This window comes from Apis florea, unplaced genomic scaffold, assembly GCF_048593485.1.
Source record: "Apis florea isolate Af1SG1 unplaced genomic scaffold, ASM4859348v1 contig_3158_pilon, whole genome shotgun sequence".
NCBI classification, from domain to species: domain Eukaryota; kingdom Metazoa; phylum Arthropoda; class Insecta; order Hymenoptera; family Apidae; genus Apis; species Apis florea.
Window position 1 is genome coordinate 2123075 of NW_028256713.1, and position 21845 is coordinate 2144919.

Below are 21845 nucleotides of genomic sequence, written 5' to 3' on the forward strand. Positions count from 1 at the left end.
CGCATTCCATTGTCTTGTAGATCGAGGATTTATGATTAAACTACTCTGATTTATAATGGTTTTATAAAAGATTACTTTATATACACGATTGGCAGAAGAAAGGCGATGTGAAATAAAATTAAAAGGTATTTATACAAATATCTCATCTCACAAATCCTTCTCACAAATCGAATCGCAATTTTAACAATATCTTTGCGATAAAATTTTTATACACTTAATATAAACATTTCACGTACTCTTCCCTTCGAAATTCCAAAATAACCATAATTGTCCCCGTAACGGACACTTCGAAACTTTCCACAAATCAAATATCGCACAATATCGTAATACGTTTCTCCCCGAGAAATCGTTATACAACCGTCCATATCCACCGAATAATTACTCATCATCGCAGCCTCTTCCAATTATCCCATCGAAACGATCGTGCTTCTAAACACACCTCGATGAAAGAGCCATCCTCCAGCAATTTCATCTCGCGAGCGTTTGCAATTAGAAAGCGAGGAGAGGCGGCCGTTTCGTCGACACGCTTTTGTCTCTCGATTTATACCTCTCAGGCTCCCTTTCGCGGGAAAGGATCGAGGAAATGGATCCTCGAATGGCATCGGTTCGCCGCCTGTGTTTTCTATCGCGCCGCAAGGACGGCCGCAAGGAAATTCCTCGAATGACAGCCCTGCCACCCTCGGAATTCCGCGATTCCTTCTCGTCCCTCCTTCGAGAGTAATATAACGGCGAAATCGGGGCACTGGGTCTCGAGGTGACTTCGATTCGTTCGTTAGCTCGACGAGGGATTGAAATTGGACTGCGTTTCGTTTCGCGGGCAAGGTCGCCTCTGCTCTTTCGCGATCGGTATCTCTACGAGATTTTTCGAACGTCTCGAGCAATGGACGAACACGACTCGTGATACTTTTTTGAGAATACTCGTCTATCAGACGTTCTTCGTGTTCGTTGTTTAATTTTGAAGTATCGTGTTCGAAGATAATTATATATATATATTAAAAAAAGTGACTGGTCGTGTTATGTAAAATTGGTTGCAATCAAAGTGATTCTTTTTAAGAGGCGTGTTAAACTTTTTCTTCTCGAAGAAAGAATCGAAGATGGAGAAGAAAGTTGTGGAAAAAGCCGAAGGAATTTTTTTAAATATTTTAAGTTCATACACAAAGTAACAAGAAATTCTACCATTCCCTTTAATCCTTCGATAAACACGCAAACAATTATCGAATCCCCATCGAAGATGAATTCAATTTGATTCGATCAGATGTAGGAATTACTTGAACGAATTCTGTCGAGAAATATCAACAAATCCGAGAGATTGCACGCATACCAATCATGGTACACGAACGAAAAATCTAAAAAAGAAACAAGACTCGAGATTTCCTTTTACAATTTTCCTAACAGCGAAGAGATAGACATAGAGAGAGAGAGAGAGAGAGAGAGACGATCTTATTTCCCTCGAAACACCGAAATATTCCTGGACTTCGCAATCCCAGCGAGCACAACACGAATGCAAAGCGAACGTCTTGACGCGGAAATCTGGAAGTTTGCGAGGAAGCAAGCGGCCGTCTGTCGAGTAAATTGCGTGAAAGGATCGGTTTGCCAAACCGCCACCGACCATCGAGATAGTTTCGAGAGGAGGCGTTGAGGTGGAGAAGCCGTCGCGAGAATTTCTCCTCCGTTTCCCTTCCCGATTATCGCGCGATTAAACGCGAAATATTATTTTTCCTTTTCCATTTTTTCCCAACAAAAGGAAAAAGTTCCTCGAAGCTGAATTTCTCCATTTCCTTTTCACGAGGAATGGCGGTAGGAAAAGCGTAAGAAATGGCATTTCTTGTCTCCATTTCGAATGAAATCGATAGCGATCGAGAAGCGCAGTTGCATCCTTGATAACGAAATAAAGTAGCTTAAAAAGAAAAAAAATGTCGATTCGATCGACATGTAAACGTTTCTTTCTGTCGTTTGAAAATTTCTCCTCGAAACGGCTTTTTTACCGATTTTCATAAATTTCGAAAAAGGGAATTTTATCGATATTCTATTAAGATAGATCGATTCCTTGTCGATTCTATGTACGATTTTGATGGATCGAAAAAAATAAAATTTATCTCACATTTCACAGGATATCGCAACATACAGGAGAACGTCGAAAGAAACGCAACGATCTCTTATTTTTCTCAAAAATTTTTTCACAAGACACGCGACCCACCAAATTTCCATAACGATTGTCGTTTTTGCGAGCGAATGAAATACAAATTGAACGGTTGTGAGATGGTTGAAATTATAAGCGATCCGCGGACACGGGGTTTCGCAATGATTCGCAATATCAGGCAGGAAACGTGCACTCGAATGTTTTTACCAGGCATCACTCGACCGTAGGGGCAACGAACGCCGAGTAGTTTCTATTAGAACGTATATACACCTTCTCCCGATGCCGAGATACCCGTTTCGCGAGGTCGTGCCTGAATAATTAAAGAACGAAATGTGAACCTGCTCACAGCCCTCAACCACGACTCCTCTTACTCTTCTTCTTCTTCTCCTCTCGCGATGAAGGTAACGGCTTGGCGTTGAGAAGACGTAGGAAAAAGACGTAGGAAGCTATATCGATAGCTATAATTGATCCTCGCTTCGAAGATCAAAGCGATCGAGCGTATTAAAAAATTCTAATTATAATATACCTCTTATCCGTTCGATTAAGTAAATTTGACGCTTTGGCTGCTAGATTTTCGGGGGAAGCATCAAGCACGCTCGATGAGATGTTCTATCGGCGTGAAGGGAAATTGTGATAGACGGAGGCGTTCATAGGAATCGATTTAGATGAAATTTTATGGAAAGATCAAAGTTGATGTAAAGGGAATACTCGAGGGAAATATCGAGAAAAGTATTTCGTTATTTCGAAATTATAATTAAAAAATAAAAAATAAAAGAGAGAAAAAAATGAAGAAGAATGATCATCGAAAATTAACATATGGACGAACTCTATCGGCGTGAAGAGAAATTATGGTACACAGAGGCGTTATAGGAATCGATTTAAATGAAATTTTAAAGAAAGATCGAAGTTAACGTAAGGGAATACTCGAATATCGAGGAAAGTATTTCGTTATTTCGAAATCATAATTAAAAAATAAAAGATAAAAGAGATCACAAAGAAAAAAAGAAGAACGATGAGAAAGATTATGATAGACAGAGACGTTATAGGAATCGATTTAGATAAAATTTTAAAGAAAGATCGAAATTGATGTAGAGAATACTTGAATATCGAGAAAATCATAATTAAAAAATAAAAGATAAAAGATAAAAGAGATCACGAAGAAAAAAAGAAGAATGATGAGAAAGATTATGATAGACAGAGACGTTATAGGAATCGATTTAAATGAAATTTTAAAGAAAGATCGAAGTTAATGTAAGGGAATACTCGAATATCGAGGAAAGTATTTCGTTATTTCGAAATCATAATTAAAAAATAAAAGATAAAAGAGATCACAAAGAAAAAAAGAAGAACGATGAGAAAGATTATGATAGACAGAGACGTTATAGAAATCGATTTAGATAAAATTTTAAAGAAAGATCGAAGTTGATGCAGAGAATACTTGAATATCGAGAAAATCATAATTAAAAAATAAAAGATAAAAGATAAAAGAGATCACGAAGAAAAAAAGAAGAATGATGAGAAAAATTATGATAGACAGAGACGTTATAGGAATCGATTTAGATGAAATTTTAAAGAAAGATCGAGGTTGATGTAAGAGAATATTCGAATATCGAGAAAATCATAATTAAAAAATAAAACGTAAAAGAGGGAAAAAAAAAAAAAAAAAGAAAAATGATCGTGAAATATGGACGAACCGCAAGAGAGAGGGAGGGAGGGAGGGAGGAAAAAGCGAATGACAACAGAGCGTGACGACAATTTGCGTATAACAGTAATCGCGAAATTTCTCTGGCTGGTGCAACTGGATTGCGACAGAGTGACCATAGAGAAGGTTACGAGTGCATAACGATCGAGTGGAATGCGACACAAGAAGCGCGCGCGGCACCGCGCGTTATGTGGCAACCGGTTTGAAATAACTCGCGCAACTCTAGGTCGGTCTAAAATAAAGAAAGCACGAGGTTTCGCTTTGCATGTCAATGAAACGGCGCGGTTGTTCCCGCGGAACGAGATAAATTACATCGTTGCGAGAGAACATCAAACCTGATACGGGGGAGGATGAACAGGAGGATTATAATAAAAGATAAGCCGCTAGAGTTGGGGAGGAATATTACGCGACCCCTTCCGTAATCATTCCGTTTCTCCGCTCGTCTATTCACCAACCAACTTCCCCGAAACGGATTAATCAATTAACAACGTGTCGATCCGTTACCGAACCACCTTGTTTCGCGATTCTTCAAAATGGAATTTGGAAACGAAAGTTCGAAATTTGAACGAACGATCGAACAATGTATGTTTAGAGAAGAATCTAAGCAGATGTATTTTTATAATTTTATATTGCAATTTTCTTTTTATTTCCGTACGTTTAAATTTTGCGTGATAATCACCTGGATCGATATCGAGCACTGTACATGCTTCGAATTGCCCGTATCGAATTGTACACGCATCGAACTACGCCAATCCCTTTCACGCGCGATAAAAATATTCAATTGAAATAAAAACTGGAAAACGTCCAATTATCCTCACCTCCTCACTTTGGATCGATCAAGGTTTTTGCTTACCAGGGGGGAAAACGCGAGCAATTTTCAAACATTTTCCAAACACCACCTCGAACACACCACCCTCCTCCTCGTTATATACGATAAATGCCCCGTAATTAATAGTTTCGCTTGCAGCTGAGTTGAAAGGAGGAGACGAAGGAAAACGCGATTTCGAGGATATGTATGGTATGGAGGTGCGTAGGTAAGAAGAAAGGACGTTGCACGATCGATATTCGTATCGTTGGATAATCTCGTGGATAATTAATGGTCGCGTCCCGTAACGTTGCCTAACTGCACCCCTGCGCCCATGATGGATGCACCATTCGTCCCGAAAACAACGATTTTCTTGCTCGCGTGATTTTATTTAGCACGTGTCTGGGGACGCGAATACAATCAAGAGTATCTTTCAATGGCCGATCATAATGAATTTTGCTCTCGACGCCGGTACTCGATAATTCGCACTCTTGCACTATCAAAATGCAGAAAATATCCGCCATATCTACCTTTATTCCTCGTCTTAGAGAGGAAAGATATTCGCGATGATGCCAAAAAGAATTTCAATACTCGAATTTCGACTCGCGATCTCGATAATTTCCCGATAAATTCAAACGAAAGTTCGATATCGACAACGAGCGGCAAAATCGATTATCGAAGGTGTGCCATGATGAGTGCGATTCCGATAGCCTATTTACGGCAGAGGGATGGATTTTTCTTTTTTTAAATTGCCCCTCCCTTCTCCTCGCTCGCTCTTATTTTAGCGCGAAAGAAAGGCAGCAGGAGAAAGAGAGGAGAAAGAAAAGGAAAGAGAAGTTGCTCTCGAAAGGAGAGCGAAATACAAGCGCGTAATCGGTGGATGGAAAGCGAGGATCGTTTACGCGCGATTTCACGGTAATGCCGGCGTTCGATGAGCGATAACATTGGATAAATCGGAGAGAATGGCGCTAGCTTTAAGTCATCGGCATCGATAATCGGTTCAACGAGGAGGCCGATAATAAATTTCATGGTTCTTAGAGGCTAGGCGGGGGACGACACGCTCGTGGTTACACGCTCTGTTTTTCATCACGGTGAAACCGGTCGCGGTTCTCGAGCCGAGACATGGAAACGAGCGTCCAACGAATTCTAGAATTATATACGTTGTATAAAATATTGTATTCTTCGTGGGAAAAAAGATCGAATTAGAAATAAATATCTCTGGAGAGCCGTCGATCGAACGGTATTTTCGTCGACGGAACCAAACCAACCAACGTTCGTCCCTCCCTTCTTTCGTCAACTTTTGCGGAAAAAGAGAGAGGCACCTTTCGCCGGTCGTAATACAAGGGAACAAAAATGATAGAGAATAAAGAGGAACAGGCGAAGGCAATCCTGCCATTTCCGGCGGGGATGAGAGCCGACCTGTTATTGAAATAGTTTCGTCGACAGAACCAATTTTTCTTCTCTCGTAAATAAATATTGCCGACCCAGCAACAACGTCCACATTGCGAGGCCATCGAACGTAATCTCCTCTTCTTCCTCCCTGCTTTTCAAACTTTTTCAAAATCGACGTTTAACTAACTATCCGCAGTACCGTTCTTTAATCGTTATTTGACCGATTTTCCAACGCGTTTCATTGGATCACCATGATCCTGGCGGGGATTGTACGATATATCGGCGGGCAAATTTAAATTTCAAAAGAGGGAGGATCAGGGGGATCAAAGGGAGAGGAGATTTTAAAACGGAGATCGAACGTTAATATAGAAGCGTAGATACGGTGGCGATGATTTTCTTTCGGTGGCGAGATCGATGCAATATCGTAATTAACCGTGGCATGAGATATATATATATATGTGTGTGTATATAGGGAGATTCGATTATGCGCGTGTATAAACCCCGTGGCTGACAGCTAATGTCAATGATAAACGATTCCGCCCTTGGCCGCGGATATCGACAGGCTCTAAAAATATATCTAGAGATCGATCTCGCGCGTTTATCAGCCAAGGAGGGGGAGGGGGAAAGTATGATGATCCGTTGAAACTTGGTAAAAATAAAGATGCCTCGAGATCGAAAACGGTGGAGGGTATTTTTCTCCCTTTCGTATAAATATAATAGCACGAGGATCGTTTTACCTGTTCGAAACGAAGCTTATTATTTAAAGTGCCACATCTCGTATTCTTCGTTTACAGATCGCGCGGAAAGAAATTGTCGAACGAATTGTCGACGTATCTCGTCGTTGATCTTGAAAATTGTTAGAAAAAAATTTAGATGGATCGTTTCTTGGCATTGGCGCGAAAAATAATTTCGCCATGAAAAATGTATAATTTAAGAAAAGAAATGATAGAGGAGGAAAGTAGAGAGGCAAAAAAAAAAAAAAATCCATCCACGCCCCTTCCTTTCCTTTCGACGACTTTCAACTTTTCCATCGCCGCGATACTTGTACACCTCCCCTCCCCCTTTGTATAACCCGCTCCTGAATCTTGGCAAACACTTTGCCGTATTTTTCACCACCTTCCTCCCTATTTCCCGTTCAATATGCGAGCGACAATATACGCGCGTAACGCGATCAAACTTTCACGATCGGGCGCGAATACGAGAAGCGTAGGTGAATCCATCCGCCGGGATGAAAGGGCGGAAGTTCTTCCATGCGAAATTCGCCACGCGACCGGAAACCGGCAGCTGAGAGGCTTTACAACAGGGCACAATAGAATGAAAAATGGGATTCGTTTCGAACTTATTTAATTGCAAATTAAATTCCTCTCGCGAACAGGATTCGGATTAAACAATTGATGAACAAAGGTCTCGTTTGGCCAAAATTATATTTTCATAATGCGTAATTCTAAAAATTCGAGAAATCTGTGATCGATATTGATCGTATAAAAAAAATAAAGGCGATAAATTGTGGAAATGAATCTCGTTTGCTCGAATAAATGGGCGAAAATAGAGAAAGATCCGATGACAAAAGATAGAGAATTTTTCTCCTCGATATATATATATAAATGTGGCACTTTACCGCGAACTCAATCTCCGTCGAATAACAAAACAGTTTCTTTGCACAACACTCTAACCCACTTTAACCTACTTCCATGCCCGAAATATCCACCATCCTTGCCTCCAGACGCTTCCTTTAAAATTCACCCTCGTGTAACCAACATTACGAGCAAGCATCCAAGCGTGCGCCCATCCGCCGGAAGGGAAGGGGGAAAATCTTCCGGTCTGCTAAACGATATATACACCAAGAGACGTTTGCTGCTCTTACGCAAGACGTTAGAATCGAATCAGATTACAAAAGAAACTCCCAATAAAACGCAATTCTTTAATCCTCGTTAAGATAATTTGAAAAAATTCCAAATCAAGAAAATTTATCTGATATTTGAATTCGACGATGTTCGTCGTTCTTTGATGTTAAAGTTAAGAGAAAAATAGAAGAATAAAACTTCGATCTTTTCTAATCTTCTAATAATTAATAATAACAACCAACAATTTCAAGATATTGATATTTACAATTTGAGCACAGAAGAAAAAAAGGAAGAAAGAGAGAGACGTGTCTGGAATGGTCTCGCGGCGCCTCATTGTTACGTAACGACTGTCACCCTCCACGAGGAAGAAAATCGTTCCACCCTCGCCCCCGCCCGTCTCTCTTCTCGCCGTGTCCGCCGCGGAACATGCTGCCATCTCTTCGCCCTCGAGTGAAAAACGAAAGTCGGCGCGAGGCGACGACTAAGAAGAAGAAATTTTGGCGGAAGCGTGAGAACGTTTGTCCTTTAAAATGCCGGAAGTTAGTCTCGCGCTACGCGGATGTAACGGAGATTCGGTGTGATCCTTTTTGAATCTCTATTTCCGCGATCCTTGTGAGTGGATGATCGTGGATAAGGCGAGAATTTTATCTCGGATTAATTAAAAGTGAAATGTCTTGAATTTTAGATAAGAGAGATGATTCTCGAAAGAGAAATTTTCAAAAACGAGAATCGTATTAGTAGAAGTATTTTGAAATATAAAAGTCAAATTAATCTTAATGTCCGGAAAACTTCTCTGTTGAATAAAAAAAGTAGCAAATTTTTGATAGAAAAGATTCTAGAAACAATTAAATATTCGTTATTAAATATTCATTCTTAATTCCGAATCTTCGTTTCCAGAAATAGAAATAGATATCGAGGAGAAGCCTCGAGGAGAAAGAGGAAAAGAATCGAGCAAGAGTGTATAAGTGGAAAGTTTCGCGAGGGGGGGAGGGAAAGCGTGGCATATTGAAAAGTTTTACGATCTATTAAAAGTTTTTCGCGAATGATAATTACGCGGCATTCATTCGAGGCGATTTCTCCGGACGATTCGTCTTCCTCCGAATTTTTGAAGGTTGCACGAAGCGTTATCCCTCCCACTTATCTGTTCAATCGATGACCCAAATGCTTTGCGTGTGGGTCGCCGCCAACTCGATGCACGAGAGAATGCTCCTCGTCGTCGAGAGAAGCATCGTCTCTTCTCAACCCTTATCTGTCTTGCACGCCCCGTAATTCCTGCTTTACGATCTTATTTGTATCAACAATATCAATTTTTGTATTTTATCTATCTCGAATCGATACGAATATGGAAGATTAACGAAATTTTCTAAAAATTTTCTTACTCGAAAAAACCAATATATATTCAAATATATTCTCGACAATATCAGTTTCGGATACAACGTGAAAATTAAATATTTTCGGATACGCATACACGCGCAGACGACCGACAGTGCACGCACGCATCGCTCGTACATGATCAGCAAGCAAAGATTGAATCGTTTCATTTTTCCACCGTAATCGCGATTCTCGAGATAACAGCGTAATGGATATTTACATCAGCAATTTCGCAAATGCGATACTTTGTGTAGTATTGTATACATTTCGCGATAACTAGCTTCCCCGTTTTTATTCGATCCTTTATGCGCGTCACGTATTTTTGCATTGGCAAGCGGAACACCCTATTAACGAGGCGGTTCAGTTTTATGGTTTCTCGATCATCCGACCTTCCGTTTATTCCACGTATTAAGAATTTATATGTATACGTATATATATGTATATGACGATGAAACAATCGTTACGACAATACTCGATCGTTTTATATCCATTACTGTATTTGTAAGTGGCTGTAATAAGCATCGAGAGCGCACACCGTGAATATCTGTACGTTTGCTCGAAAAGGAAGCGCAATAGTATAATTTCACGAATAAATATTATTTCTATGCAATTTTTCAAACGATGCACGTTGACGATGCGACTAATAAACTACCGTTTGAATTTCTAATAACATAAATAAATAATAATATAAACTTGTTATAAAGTCTAATTTTCAAAAAATTCAAAGTTTCAAAAAATACTTCGAAATTATCGATGCTCTTATCACATTACACGGTTTGTGCAAACGATGTACGTTAATCGAGTAATTCTAAACGAATATAATTGCGTGTAATTGCGTATAAATAAGTTTGTTAAAGTCTAATTTCCAAAGTTTCACGAATCGAAGTTATTACATTAGATAAAATATTTAAAAAAACATTATTCAATGGGGAAAGAAGAAGAAAAATTTCCAGACGAAGCATTATTGTTCGAAAAAGTTCATTATCGAAAAAACGAAATAACCGGCATTCTCAAACGCGAAATATCTCGCTTTTAATCTCGTCGCATTCCAACGCGACGCGCAAACGTACACAACCGATTCCAGGTAGTCAAGGCATCGATAAATCGCGCGTGCCTACTTCAACGATTCGTTCGCCCGACGAATTAATTCGCGACACGCGTATCCCTCCGCGGCACGTGGTCAATGCAATCAGACTAATGGATTTCCACGGCGATCCAAATAATTCTAATGTTTGTCAACGATGAATGAAACGGGCAGAAAATAGGATTCGGGACCCACAAAGGGTTACTCTTTTGAGAGGTGCTTTGTCACGAATTAAAAAAAGAGAAGAGGAAGAAAAAGAGAAAGAGATATCTTGGACGAATCGGCATTTCTGACAATGCGACGCGGGATAATCGAGTTGTCTGTTATTATCTGTTTTTCCATCGACGGCGCCGTATGACGTTACGTAAAAAAAATCCTTTGTATTCATTCTGTTGCACGATGGACAATCGTTTATCGATAAATCGGGATGAGCTCGTGTTATCGCGAAGAAAGGAGATAGAATTTTTTCTTTTTACAAAAATGGTTGATACGAATAAACGATCCTCGTGAAAATGAGAGCAGAAAAATGACTAAACTCTCATCGATCTATAAACTATATAACTAATATATACATTTAACTTTCGTGCCATTGAATTCTATCTTCGCGAGAGATCAAATTTACCCAAAGACGCAATATTTTATCAGTCAAATTACATAAATCTATCGAACAATTAAAAGAAGAAGAAATAGATTAACAGGAACAGGAAAGAAATTATTTATTGATCTGTCGCGTGTGAACAAAATAGAGAAACAAATGAAAATGGACACATACCATCCTTGAAAGGGCCGAATCGCAACAAGCTCATCTCACCAAGCACCGGGAACCGTTGCACGATATCGAGGGTATATCGGCAAAAACGGTATCATCGGCCGCTATCCCGACCGATATTCGCTCGAGCAGGAAAACACAGCAGGGTCCACGATGTCCGGAATGGAACGGTGTCCGTCCAGGAACGGTGTCACGCGAAATAGCAAGGCCGACCCTGAACGTTCTCCGATGAACCGTTCCTCATCGTACGCGATACCGTTCGCTCGCTTTCAACAAGGAAGCGCACCCAAGTCTCTCCTCCGATCGATTCGATCGTGCGCCCCGTTCAATATTCACGAAACGATCTCGATCGAAGCGGATTTGCATCGAGCACCACCGATTTTATCTCGCTCGACAGACACCGAGCGTCTCGTTGTAAACAAGAAATTCTTTTTTTTCTTTTTTTCTTTTTCCTTCCCTTTCAACCTCCTCTTATCCCGTATTCCAAGTATTCGAGACGAGGCTCCGACTAAATTGAGCTCGTCGGGAAGAGAAACTCTTTTCGCCAACGTGCAATCGTCCACGCGGCCTCTCGGTTCGCCGAAATGGAACGAAAGTTTCGAGGGCGAGGTATAATCGATCTCTCTTCTTCAACCGAGTCTCTTGAGAAATTTCATTAAACGGTAGTTAATCACCATTCGCGAAACACGCGCGTATGCATTCGTTAGCACAGTGCAGGTAGAATCGATGGACGAGCGATTTGTGCAAGCTTCCTTAAACAATGACGAACGTTTCTTCGGTTTCGTTTAAGAATAATCGATCCCTTTCACGATTGATTAACCGATAATTCATTGATTCACAAACGTTGTCGAAGTTGTTCTTATTCTCGATGTTGGAGGAAAGTATCGTTTGTTTGTTTGCACTTGCTCGACGACGATGCACTTGAACCGTGTCGCGTGACAGTGGATACGCCTCGTTGCGAGGCTTCCATCGATCCACCCGACTAATCCGATGTTATATTCTCACTAACGCGAGTTGATATCGCAAACTGTTCGTAATCACACCTTCGAAACCGTTAGTCGTTACGACTATTTAATCTACGTTTAATCGCTCCACGTTGAACAGCCCATTCGTTCCTCGCTTTCGATCGCAACCATATTCAAACGGGGAGAAATCTCCTCTTTCGATTACACCTCTCGTAGGAGAAACGATCAAAATTTTCAGGATAAAAATGGCGAAGTGGAAGTGGAAGGCGAAGGCGTAAGGCGCCTTCTCTTTGACTCGTGGAAAAATTCTCGAGAAACCGCGCACGGCCCGCCTTCGTCAACGGTATCCGATATACTGGAGAGCTGTTTACATGGTTGAAGAACGTGGCCACCGCACCTTGCCGGGCTTCCGTCACCTCAATTATACCGACACACGCCGATCCACCCGTCAGCCTATCCTCCCCTTGGCGGGAAAGGAAAGGCAGGCAGAGAAGCTTTGTGACCAACCGAGCGGCGCTTGATTGGCAGCGAGCGAGCCAGCCATGGTGTGTCGTGGTAGTACGTGGCCGAGAATAGACTGGTATCGATGGCACTACCTATAGGGACCGAACCGACGCAAATAGGCCGCGGGACTTGCAGACGCGGGGAGGAAGAAGGTCATGGGATCTCGATCGATCCGACCGCGAGACATCGTCGCGTGTCCGTCCAATTTTATTTCCTCGAGGATTGACGAGTCGATTTCTGGAGACGAGCACGTTTGTTACGTACACGTTTCGACTAACGTGTATATTTACGCACAACGATGGGATTTCGTCGCAGGATTTTCGTGGAACGATTGGATTGCCTTCGTTTCGGCTGAAATTGGAAAATTTTTCTCAGTTTCGAATTGTTATGGAGTTATATAAGATCGACGTAGAGAAGGTTCTTCGAACGAATTTTTCAAGTAATTAATCCTTTTGATTTTTGGAATTCTCATTTTTATGGAATTGTTACGGAACTGCCATAAGAGGATACGCTTTTCGAACGAGTTTTTCAACTAATTGATCCCTTTGACGAAACTTTTGGAATTTTCAATTGGAGAATTTTTCTGGGTTTGGAATTGTTGTACAGAGTTGGTGAGGACGAACGAAGATACGCTCTTCGAATAAATTTTTCAAGTAATTAATCCCTTTGATTTTTAGAATTCTCATTTGGAGAATTTTTCTGGGTTTGGAATTGTTACGGAGCTGCCATAAGAGGATACGCTCTTCAAATAAATTTTTCAAGTAATTAATCCGTTTGACGAAACTTTTCGAATTCTCATTTGGAGAATTTTTCTGGGTTTCGAATTGTTGTACAGAGTTGGTATAAAAGGACGAACGAAGATAGGCTCTTCGAACAAATTTTTCAAGTAATTAATCCCCCTTTGACGAAATTTTTGGAATTTTCATTTGGAGAATTTTTGTGGGTTTGGAATTGTTACGGAGCTGCCATAAGATCGATGTATAAAGGACGAACGAAGATACGCTCCTCGAACGAATTTTTCAACATCTTTGTGATGAAATTTTTGGAATTCTCGTCAATCGATGGCACACGCAACTTCTCGAACGAGAAGTTGAACACAGTTTTCATGATAATTACTTATCACCGATATAGGCTACCTTGAGATTAACGATCCTTTCACCGAGATTATGCATTTGCCTACGCTTCGAAATCACCTTATTCATCGATATTCTTCTCGTCGACGTCCAAGTCAGTCGACGTCACGTGACCCGGCTCCGCGTGGACCGATATCGAATCAAGCTCGATGCATACCACGACGCAAAGAATTGCACGCCGTGCTCGGCATATCGAATCGATGGAACGTGTTTAATAATAACTCTGGCTGCGATAATGTGGAAAAAAGAAAATAGCGGCCTGTTGCGAGAACTTTTTTTTTTTTTTTTAAATGAATCACTCATCGATCGACAACGAGGAACGACGATTTACAACGATGAAGGTCGAAATTATCCAGGATTTAAACTAATTCATCGTAAAATTATTCGTGTTTGTTTGTTTCCAACGAGACGATTACCGCGTATGCGCATCGATGACATGAATTTCACCGTCACGCGACAGACATTCCTCGTAATTGTCATTCCGTGTCACAAAAACCGGTTTCGTGGGCTCGAATTACAGCTTTTTTTTTTTTTTTTTTACTTCTCTTCTTTTTCTTCTTTTCGAAATTCAAATTCGTTTTTACCCGCGAACGTATATGGAAATTCCACGCGTGTTCGTAGTTACTTTACTTTCGTGGAACGGCAATAATTGCACATCTTGGCGGTTATTAATTGCGACACGGCGTAGGCAGTGGTGCGGGGTGCGCAGCACTTTCGAAATTAATTCATAATCTGATCGTGTCGAGCTTTTCCTTTCATACCAATCGTGTCGCATAGCTGAACACGTTTGTAATTCATAATTGCTAATATATTCTAATACAACCTTCGCCTTCATTCATAATTCTTACCGATATTAGAAAGGAATCTACGCTTGGATAAATACTCGAATATTGCCAACGATATCTCTGAATAACCTCGTAGGTTGTATGCATCGGTTAATTTCAAATTTATTTATATTATTGAAAGGTATAAAGTTAAAATCGATCAAGAGAATCAAGAGAAATATTTACAAGAAATGTATCGAAAATTAACACGAACGTCGTCAAGAAATAAATAGCTATAAATAGAAGAAGGAGCGTTTCAATTAGAGCATCGTGATCTGTTTTGCACTCGCTCACAAAGTCCAATAGTCAAATACATCGGCAATAACCTCATTTTAACCACGTTCGATAAATCTCGTCCTTGAGCGTGGAAACGACAACGAGAGAACGGTAAATAGAACTCCTTTCGAAAGTTGGGAATGTTCTTAAATAATAATTCAAACAAGGAAGTTAAATAGGGAAGGGAGAGAAGGAAGAAAATATAAAACGGAGAAATAAATATACGTTTATTCGGGGATCTTGTTGATTAAAATTGATTAAATTTTATTTATCGTCGATAAAATAAAAAAGAAAAATGAAATCAAGTACAACAGAAGAAGAGAAAAGTGAGGAACGCGTAGATACGCGCCACCTCGAAGCTAACAACGTTTCCACTATCTCCACGTTGCTTCCACATTTGCGTTATGCAAAATCAAGGGAACCGACCAGAAAATCCACCTTGGCAAATATCTCGCAACAGACAAATTAGAATAATTCGTCCAACTTCTAAGATCGCTGTGTTAAACCACGACATTACGAGTCATCCTTCGAACCATCACGGTCGAAAAATTAATCAAACAAAATTTATCAACTTTCTACTTTGAAGTCTTTATAATAAAAGAATCTTTATACAAAGAGTTACAATTACACGTAAAAACTCCTCTACACTTCGTACAATCCTTTCACTGGATTCGCATTCTATTAAACCAATAGCAAAGAAGTTAAAGAGACCGGTGAACCGTCAAACGCTCTTTCCAAGTGTGTACACACACACACACACAGCAACAACTTCCGCGCCACTCCTAAATCAATTGACCACATCGAAGAGTACACCTTCCAATCGACCTCCTTCATTCGAATCATCGTTCGAGACGTTCCAGCTCCAACGATTCGATTCCCGTTCCTTTATTGCGTAGCGCCAAAGCGGGACAGTTCCAATCCAAGGTTCCAAAGGGATCTCGATCGAGAAAAATCCGCGACATCGACGGAAAGAGTATTAGTCTCTCCGTCGATCGAATCCCAAAAGCGGCCGTTGAAAGTCGAAAAGCAGCCCGAAACGTGATCGGACTGGAACACGTACGAGGCGTAAAGAGGATCCTTTTTCTCGTTGCGAGGAAATTGTTGTACGAGGAATTACCCAGCACGACAATGGGCCAGTGGCTGAATGGGATCGATGGCTGGCCGACACGCGAGTAGATTTATCATGGGACGCAACCCCTTTCGTACCTTCTTTCTTTCTTTTTTTCCTTCTCTCGATAGCAGAGAGGAGCTAAGTATGGATGCTCTAAGAATACCTAGACCTTTGTGCAAGTACGCGTAAGTGTATCGATCTTCTCGAGATTAATTTTCAGATTGGAGGAATAATACAATTTTTTTTTTCTCTTTTCGAAATTAAATAAATACTTAGGGAAAATTTAGATTTAATCCAAAGTGTTCGTTCAACAATTCCTAATCTTCTTTGATAATTCTTAAATTTCCTCTCTTCGCGTTAATGAGAAGAAACGAACGTGTAAAACGAATTTCAAGTAGGCCAAGTTTTTTTCCTTAACGAAAGATCGAATGGCATCGTCACGTGCGCCATTTTCTTCGAGCAGCTCACATTTCTCGTCTATAGTCGGACGGATACGGATGATAAAAGACGATGGTTGAACGAGGGGCGAGGTTGAATTCGTGTTGAACGAGACACGAATGTGTGCCAAGGGCAATAATCTTTGCAACGGTATCGGCCGTCCAACTATCCTGGACAATGGCGGCTCTCACGACGATTACGGTGGCCAGGCTACGAGCCGTCATTGGATCGAATAACAAGCGTGTTCAGCACGACAGAAACGGGCCGGTCGCGCAATTTCTGATGGCGACGTGGATCAACTGAAACTAAACACGCCACGTAATTCGGGATAATTACCGCGTATAACACGGGGCCGATGTTTCTCCACGGGGAGATGGCCAATGGATTTTGTTGTTTCCGCGCCACGATTATTACGGCAATTCGGTTAATTGGATCGTCGCCCGCTTCCGGCGGTTTTTCAGGGATTGAATGGAACGAGCGTATTGTTCTTCCGCCGGAGAATCACGGTGTTGTGATGTAACGCGATAAAATATTTTCGAGACTTTTATCGTATCAGTGGGCTTTTCGCAACCTTTCCTCGTAGGCAAAAAGTTTTATTTCCAAGCATTCAAATTTTTTCTCCCCTGCTTTTTATTCCTTTCTTCCTTTCCTTCTACGTCGCGCTTTTTGGAGTGGCTTCATATCTCTTTACAATTAGAGTCGGTAAAAAGTTGTTCTTTTGATTTATTTTTTTCTCTTCTTTTTTTGATACTTGTTTTCCATCGTAGAATCTTTCAATGTCGTTACATATCTTACGATGACATAAGTACTTGTCACGCGTTTTGAATAGGAAAAATGAATTTACATGTAGGAAATGATGATCAGATAAGAACATTTTAATTAAGATAAGTGTCTTTTAATTAAATTCCATTAACGTTATCTTCGATGAAGCTAAATATTTGTTGACAATGTTCCACATGATATTCCATCAAATTGTTCACATAATTAGTTTTAATAATAATTACGCGTTAACTCGACATCTTTTAAAAAAAAAAACCCCATTTATTCTATTTAAAAAATAAAAAAAAAAAATGCTCAACGTCGTTTCAAAATACGACGAAATCCAATTTTCTATCAACAGAGAAAAAATCGTTTAAAAAAAAATGCCATCACTTTGAAGTTGGTACTTTCAATTTTTCAAATTTTTTTCCATCCCTCCCCCCAAAAAAAAAACTTCTCGTTAATCCAGCATTCCGTAATAACATCGGATAAACGTGAACACGAAATTGATAGTCGATTTTTCCGAAGAGGGCTATCAACGCAGCTTTGTTGAAAATACGACTCGACTTCGATTTTTCCACGCAGGAAAAACGAGAGAGAGGACTAGCTCGACGAAAGGAACAAAGGCCCCCTCGTCGTCAGCGGAAGCGCGCCACCACCAGATCTTAACTATTCAATGAACGTTCGTGTCCATTCACTATGCCGCACGTGACACCGTGTGTTTTCCGTTTCTGTGTACGAAGAGACAATACAGAAGCGCGAAAAACCGGAGAAACCAGTGGACAGGTTTTCCGCGGGAACAAAGATTGGTCGTCGACCGTTTCTTCTTCGCTTGCTCGTTTCCAACCTAAATAATCGACCAGAGAATCGTCTCCTCGCCGAGCGTACGCCTGCAATTCGATGCAATTTCTTCTTTTAATGGAATTACGATGGAATATAGAAGATATATCGAGGGTTCATTTAATGGACAAATACATGGATAAGATACTTATAGAATAATCGTTGTTGACGTGGTGCAACTGATTTTCAAGACAGAAATTTTAAACTCTAACGATTTTTGCTAGAAAGTCATAGAAATTTCATCGAAGATGAATTCAATTCGAGGGTATATATGAATTAAATCCACGAAAGCAAAGCGTCAAATGGCAAGAATCCGTCGCTTTCTCGGGGGAGTAGGCGATGCATCATCGACGAAGCTAACTCTCCAATTAGCTCGAGTTCAATCGGATAGCCCGAACTTTCCGCTGTTGATCCTATTGTTCATTGTACCGCGAAATTGCATTAGCAGTTTAAAGTAGCGGCGGTATCATAAAGCCATAAGACCTTGGCAACAATCGTAATCGGATAGGGGGCTCTTAACAACCAACCGTGGCGATAGCCTTTATGAAACAAGTATCTCGCAAGTTTCCACGGAGGGGAGGGTTATTGGTGGCAAAACGCGACATTGTTCGACAGTCGGCAAAGTTTCCTTTTCCCGGGCGATATTATTGCGAGAAATCGATACGATCCTCGCGAATCGTTGGATTTGAAACAATCCGTTCGAAAGATTTTGCGAGTCGATCGAATAAATCGAGATAATCGAATATCGTGGATTAAAAATATTTCTTTAATTTTAATCCCTAAACAGAGTTCTCCACAGTTTCATCTTATTCTCAGATGTATGTATTTTTCCTCTTATCTCGAGAGTGTTATGCAAATACTAGCGTTACTCCATGAATAATGCGGTAATATGGATTCGTTATTCGAGGCCCCTTAGACTCGTTGATAATTACCGAAACTAATTACGTATTCTCGTTATCATGCAGCCACATCGAGAAAGAGGAGGAGGAGGAGGAATTTGGTTATCGGAGGAGCGTAGACGATAATAGAGCGCGTGCGCCTAAGTAGGAAATTACATTAATTCGGTAACGATAATGATAACGAAAGTGGGATTTAAACGATGGTAAACACGGAGCCGAGATAAGAAGGCATTTTAACAATTTCAACCGGGATGATTGTGCTAACTCGCGGTAACAATTTGCGGTATAATCGTCAACGAATTGAAAACGATGATCGAGACGATGATGTATGGTAAACACGATTCACTTGACATAAGCTGTGTCAACTTATAGACCCGTCATAATTTTCCGTATTTTCTGTTTCACATGTCGTTCCTGGTATTCATTGTTTCTCGCGAAAATTATATTGGAACGCAGATTTCCATGTATTCTGGGTTTGGCGATGGTGTTTTTCGTTCTTGGAAATGGACACGATGCGTCGTAACATGTTTGGGATCTTATCGCGATGAATTAATTAGATTGAAGAAATATATCATGCGAATGAAAAATTGTAAGAATTGAATATTAACCCTTTGCACTCGTATGTCGTTATATTTTATTATTATATATGTATATTTACATTCTTTGTGTTGTATTCTAAGGACTCTTGTTACAATTTTAGCTTAAAGATTTTTTCCTCTTTTCTTCTGGCTAATTGATTTTGTTCCATTTATTTATAAAAAAATCTTCGAAGAAAAATAAAAAGACAACGTAAATTTCTTTAAACTTATTGTCAAGGATAAGGCTTGTGAAGCCCTAGCTTTTATTTTCAATAGTCTAACGATAATTTATCTATTTTTCATATTTTTTTTTACTAAAATGGCAAGTTAACTTGTAATATACTCTCAGAAAAATGTCTTCATTTTGATCGATAACCTTCTTAAAGCCTGAAACGATCATTTTTAACTAATTAACGATGATGAAAAATAATAATATTAAAAGATCTCGCAAATCGTTAAATCATTCGTATATTCGAACATTCAAAGTTAATAATTTTAAATAAACAAAATTTTTACCAGAAATATAATGTTTTTTCCGTTCAACGAAACACAATACCCTATAAAACGTAAAAAAGCAGAGAATAAACATATGAGATATTGTTTAAACGTATTAACGGATAAAACTAAACTGTTTTCATGCGAAACGAACTAAAGATTTACACGCAATCTATCCAAGATTGCGGTTCTCATTAGCAAGATTCGTCATTCTCGATGCGTTTTGCGAACGAGATTAACAGGTTATTTGTTGCAGCACAAACAGATCAGTGTGTCATGGTGCGTATCGCGTTTGTATATAAGAGAGGATCAAGGTATGAGGGATCGTCAGACTGGACTTCGGTTTCGTTCGAGCTTCGAAACAGCGAAAACATGGCGAAAAGCGTGGCGTCCCTTTGCATCGTCTGCTTAATTTTCACTATCGTCGTCGCGAAACCCGTTCCTCAGCAAAACAGTAAGTTTTTTAACCGATCGATAATCATATTGTTGAAAACGATTCGAAAATGGATCTAAGAAATGCGACGATAAATATTAAAGTTAATGAAGAAAATTAAACTAACTCGTGGAAATGATTAATAAATTTGGATTCGATGGATGCAGATGATAGCGAGGTGTTTGCACCAACAAGTATTCAGTACTATCCATACGCGTTTTGGTTCATCAGACCGTATTACGACCAAGATGACATCGATGTTGGCAGTTTCCAGTTAGAACGAAGATCATCTACCATATCGTACGCCAACGTTGGGTAAAGAAAATTTATCGTTTATTAATAATTATCGGTGTACAACGTTTAGATTGAAACACGCAGAAATTCGCAGTGCATGAAATTAAATCTAATAAGAAGGTTAATTGACTAATTGTTCGCCGGTTAATTATATTCTATTAATAATCGAGTTTCTTCGGCCAAACTGCATGATATATTAAGCACGTAAAATAAAATTATACGCGGACACGATGACGTGTATATATATATATGTGTGTGTGTATGTATGTAGATAGAATAATTTTCAATTAAAATTTTCCTTGTTACAGGGCCGGATGGGGTCGTTAAATTCGACGCTTCTTCGATTTATAACCACCGGTTTCGATGACCATCATAAATTTATATTTAATCGCGTTAAATTAATTGTTATAATTGATAGCTTATCAGATTGCCGACGAGGAACTGACATCGTAAATTAATAATTAACTTACTAAATAGGTACAAAATAGTTTTACATATATTTTCATATTGTTGTAACTACGATCGTTTAATCAACGCCAATCGTCATCGCGCGAATTCTTAATTGAAAAACGATTGAACAAACGAATTTCAATCGAAACTGCCGTGCGTGTCGATTAAAAAAAAGATCGAAAAGACAATTAAAAAACGTTAAGTGTATCAACAAATTGGAATCGTGGAACATCTTCGATGCGGAAAGCTTGTCAATTTGGTGAATCAATCGAAGAAATTAAGAATTTGTATCTGTAATTGTATACCGAGATGGAAATATCCATAGATTTATTTGAAAATGACAACGAGAAAATCCAATTTTAATCCCACCGATGTTAATTGTCGTCGATTCTATTTACTAGTAAATTGTATTCGAAATCCTCGGAGATTTTATTTTAGGAACATGTTATTCGTTTTGCATCGACAAGTATTTAAGCTGAAACAATTATTGCATTTGCAGGACGATTTGACAAATTTCTTCTATTATTAAACGAATTATATTATATAGTTTAAGAATCAAATGTATATTATTTTTTTATTAGCTTTATCTGGCATATTTTGTATATATTTTTCTACCGGATACGAATAAATTAACCACACAAGTGTAACAAGCAAGTTGTCCAAATATATTCGATTAAATCCAAATTCCACGAAACCACGACACGAGCCAAGAACTTCTCTGTAAACCGAGAACGCAAAA

At 39.6% G+C, this 21845-nt stretch overlaps 2 protein-coding genes across 3 annotated transcripts in view; one reads left to right on the forward strand and one right to left on the reverse strand.

The window, feature by feature from the left end:
- LOC100871677 (phosphatase and actin regulator 2) overlaps nucleotides 1-21845 on the reverse strand; it is a 310790-nt gene that overhangs the window by 265212 nt on the left and 23733 nt on the right. The window contains exon 1 of one of the 2 annotated variants that reach the window (XM_086909578.1): nucleotides 11111-12651. The exons of the other annotated variant lie outside the window; for it this stretch is intronic. Coding sequence (XP_086765704.1) covers nucleotides 11111-11144 — 34 coding nt within the window. The 5' untranslated portion in view covers nucleotides 11145-12651. Of the gene's footprint in view, nucleotides 1-11110; nucleotides 12652-21845 lie in introns of those variants that run through there. 2 annotated transcript variants of the gene reach the window in all.
- Nucleotides 20146-21760, forward strand: LOC105736963 (uncharacterized). The gene is made up of 3 exons (XM_012493889.3): nucleotides 20146-20383; nucleotides 20530-20677; nucleotides 20965-21760. Exons 1-3 carry the CDS (start codon nucleotides 20146-20148, stop codon nucleotides 20981-20983), a joined length of 405 nt encoding a protein of 134 aa, XP_012349343.1. The 3' UTR covers nucleotides 20984-21760.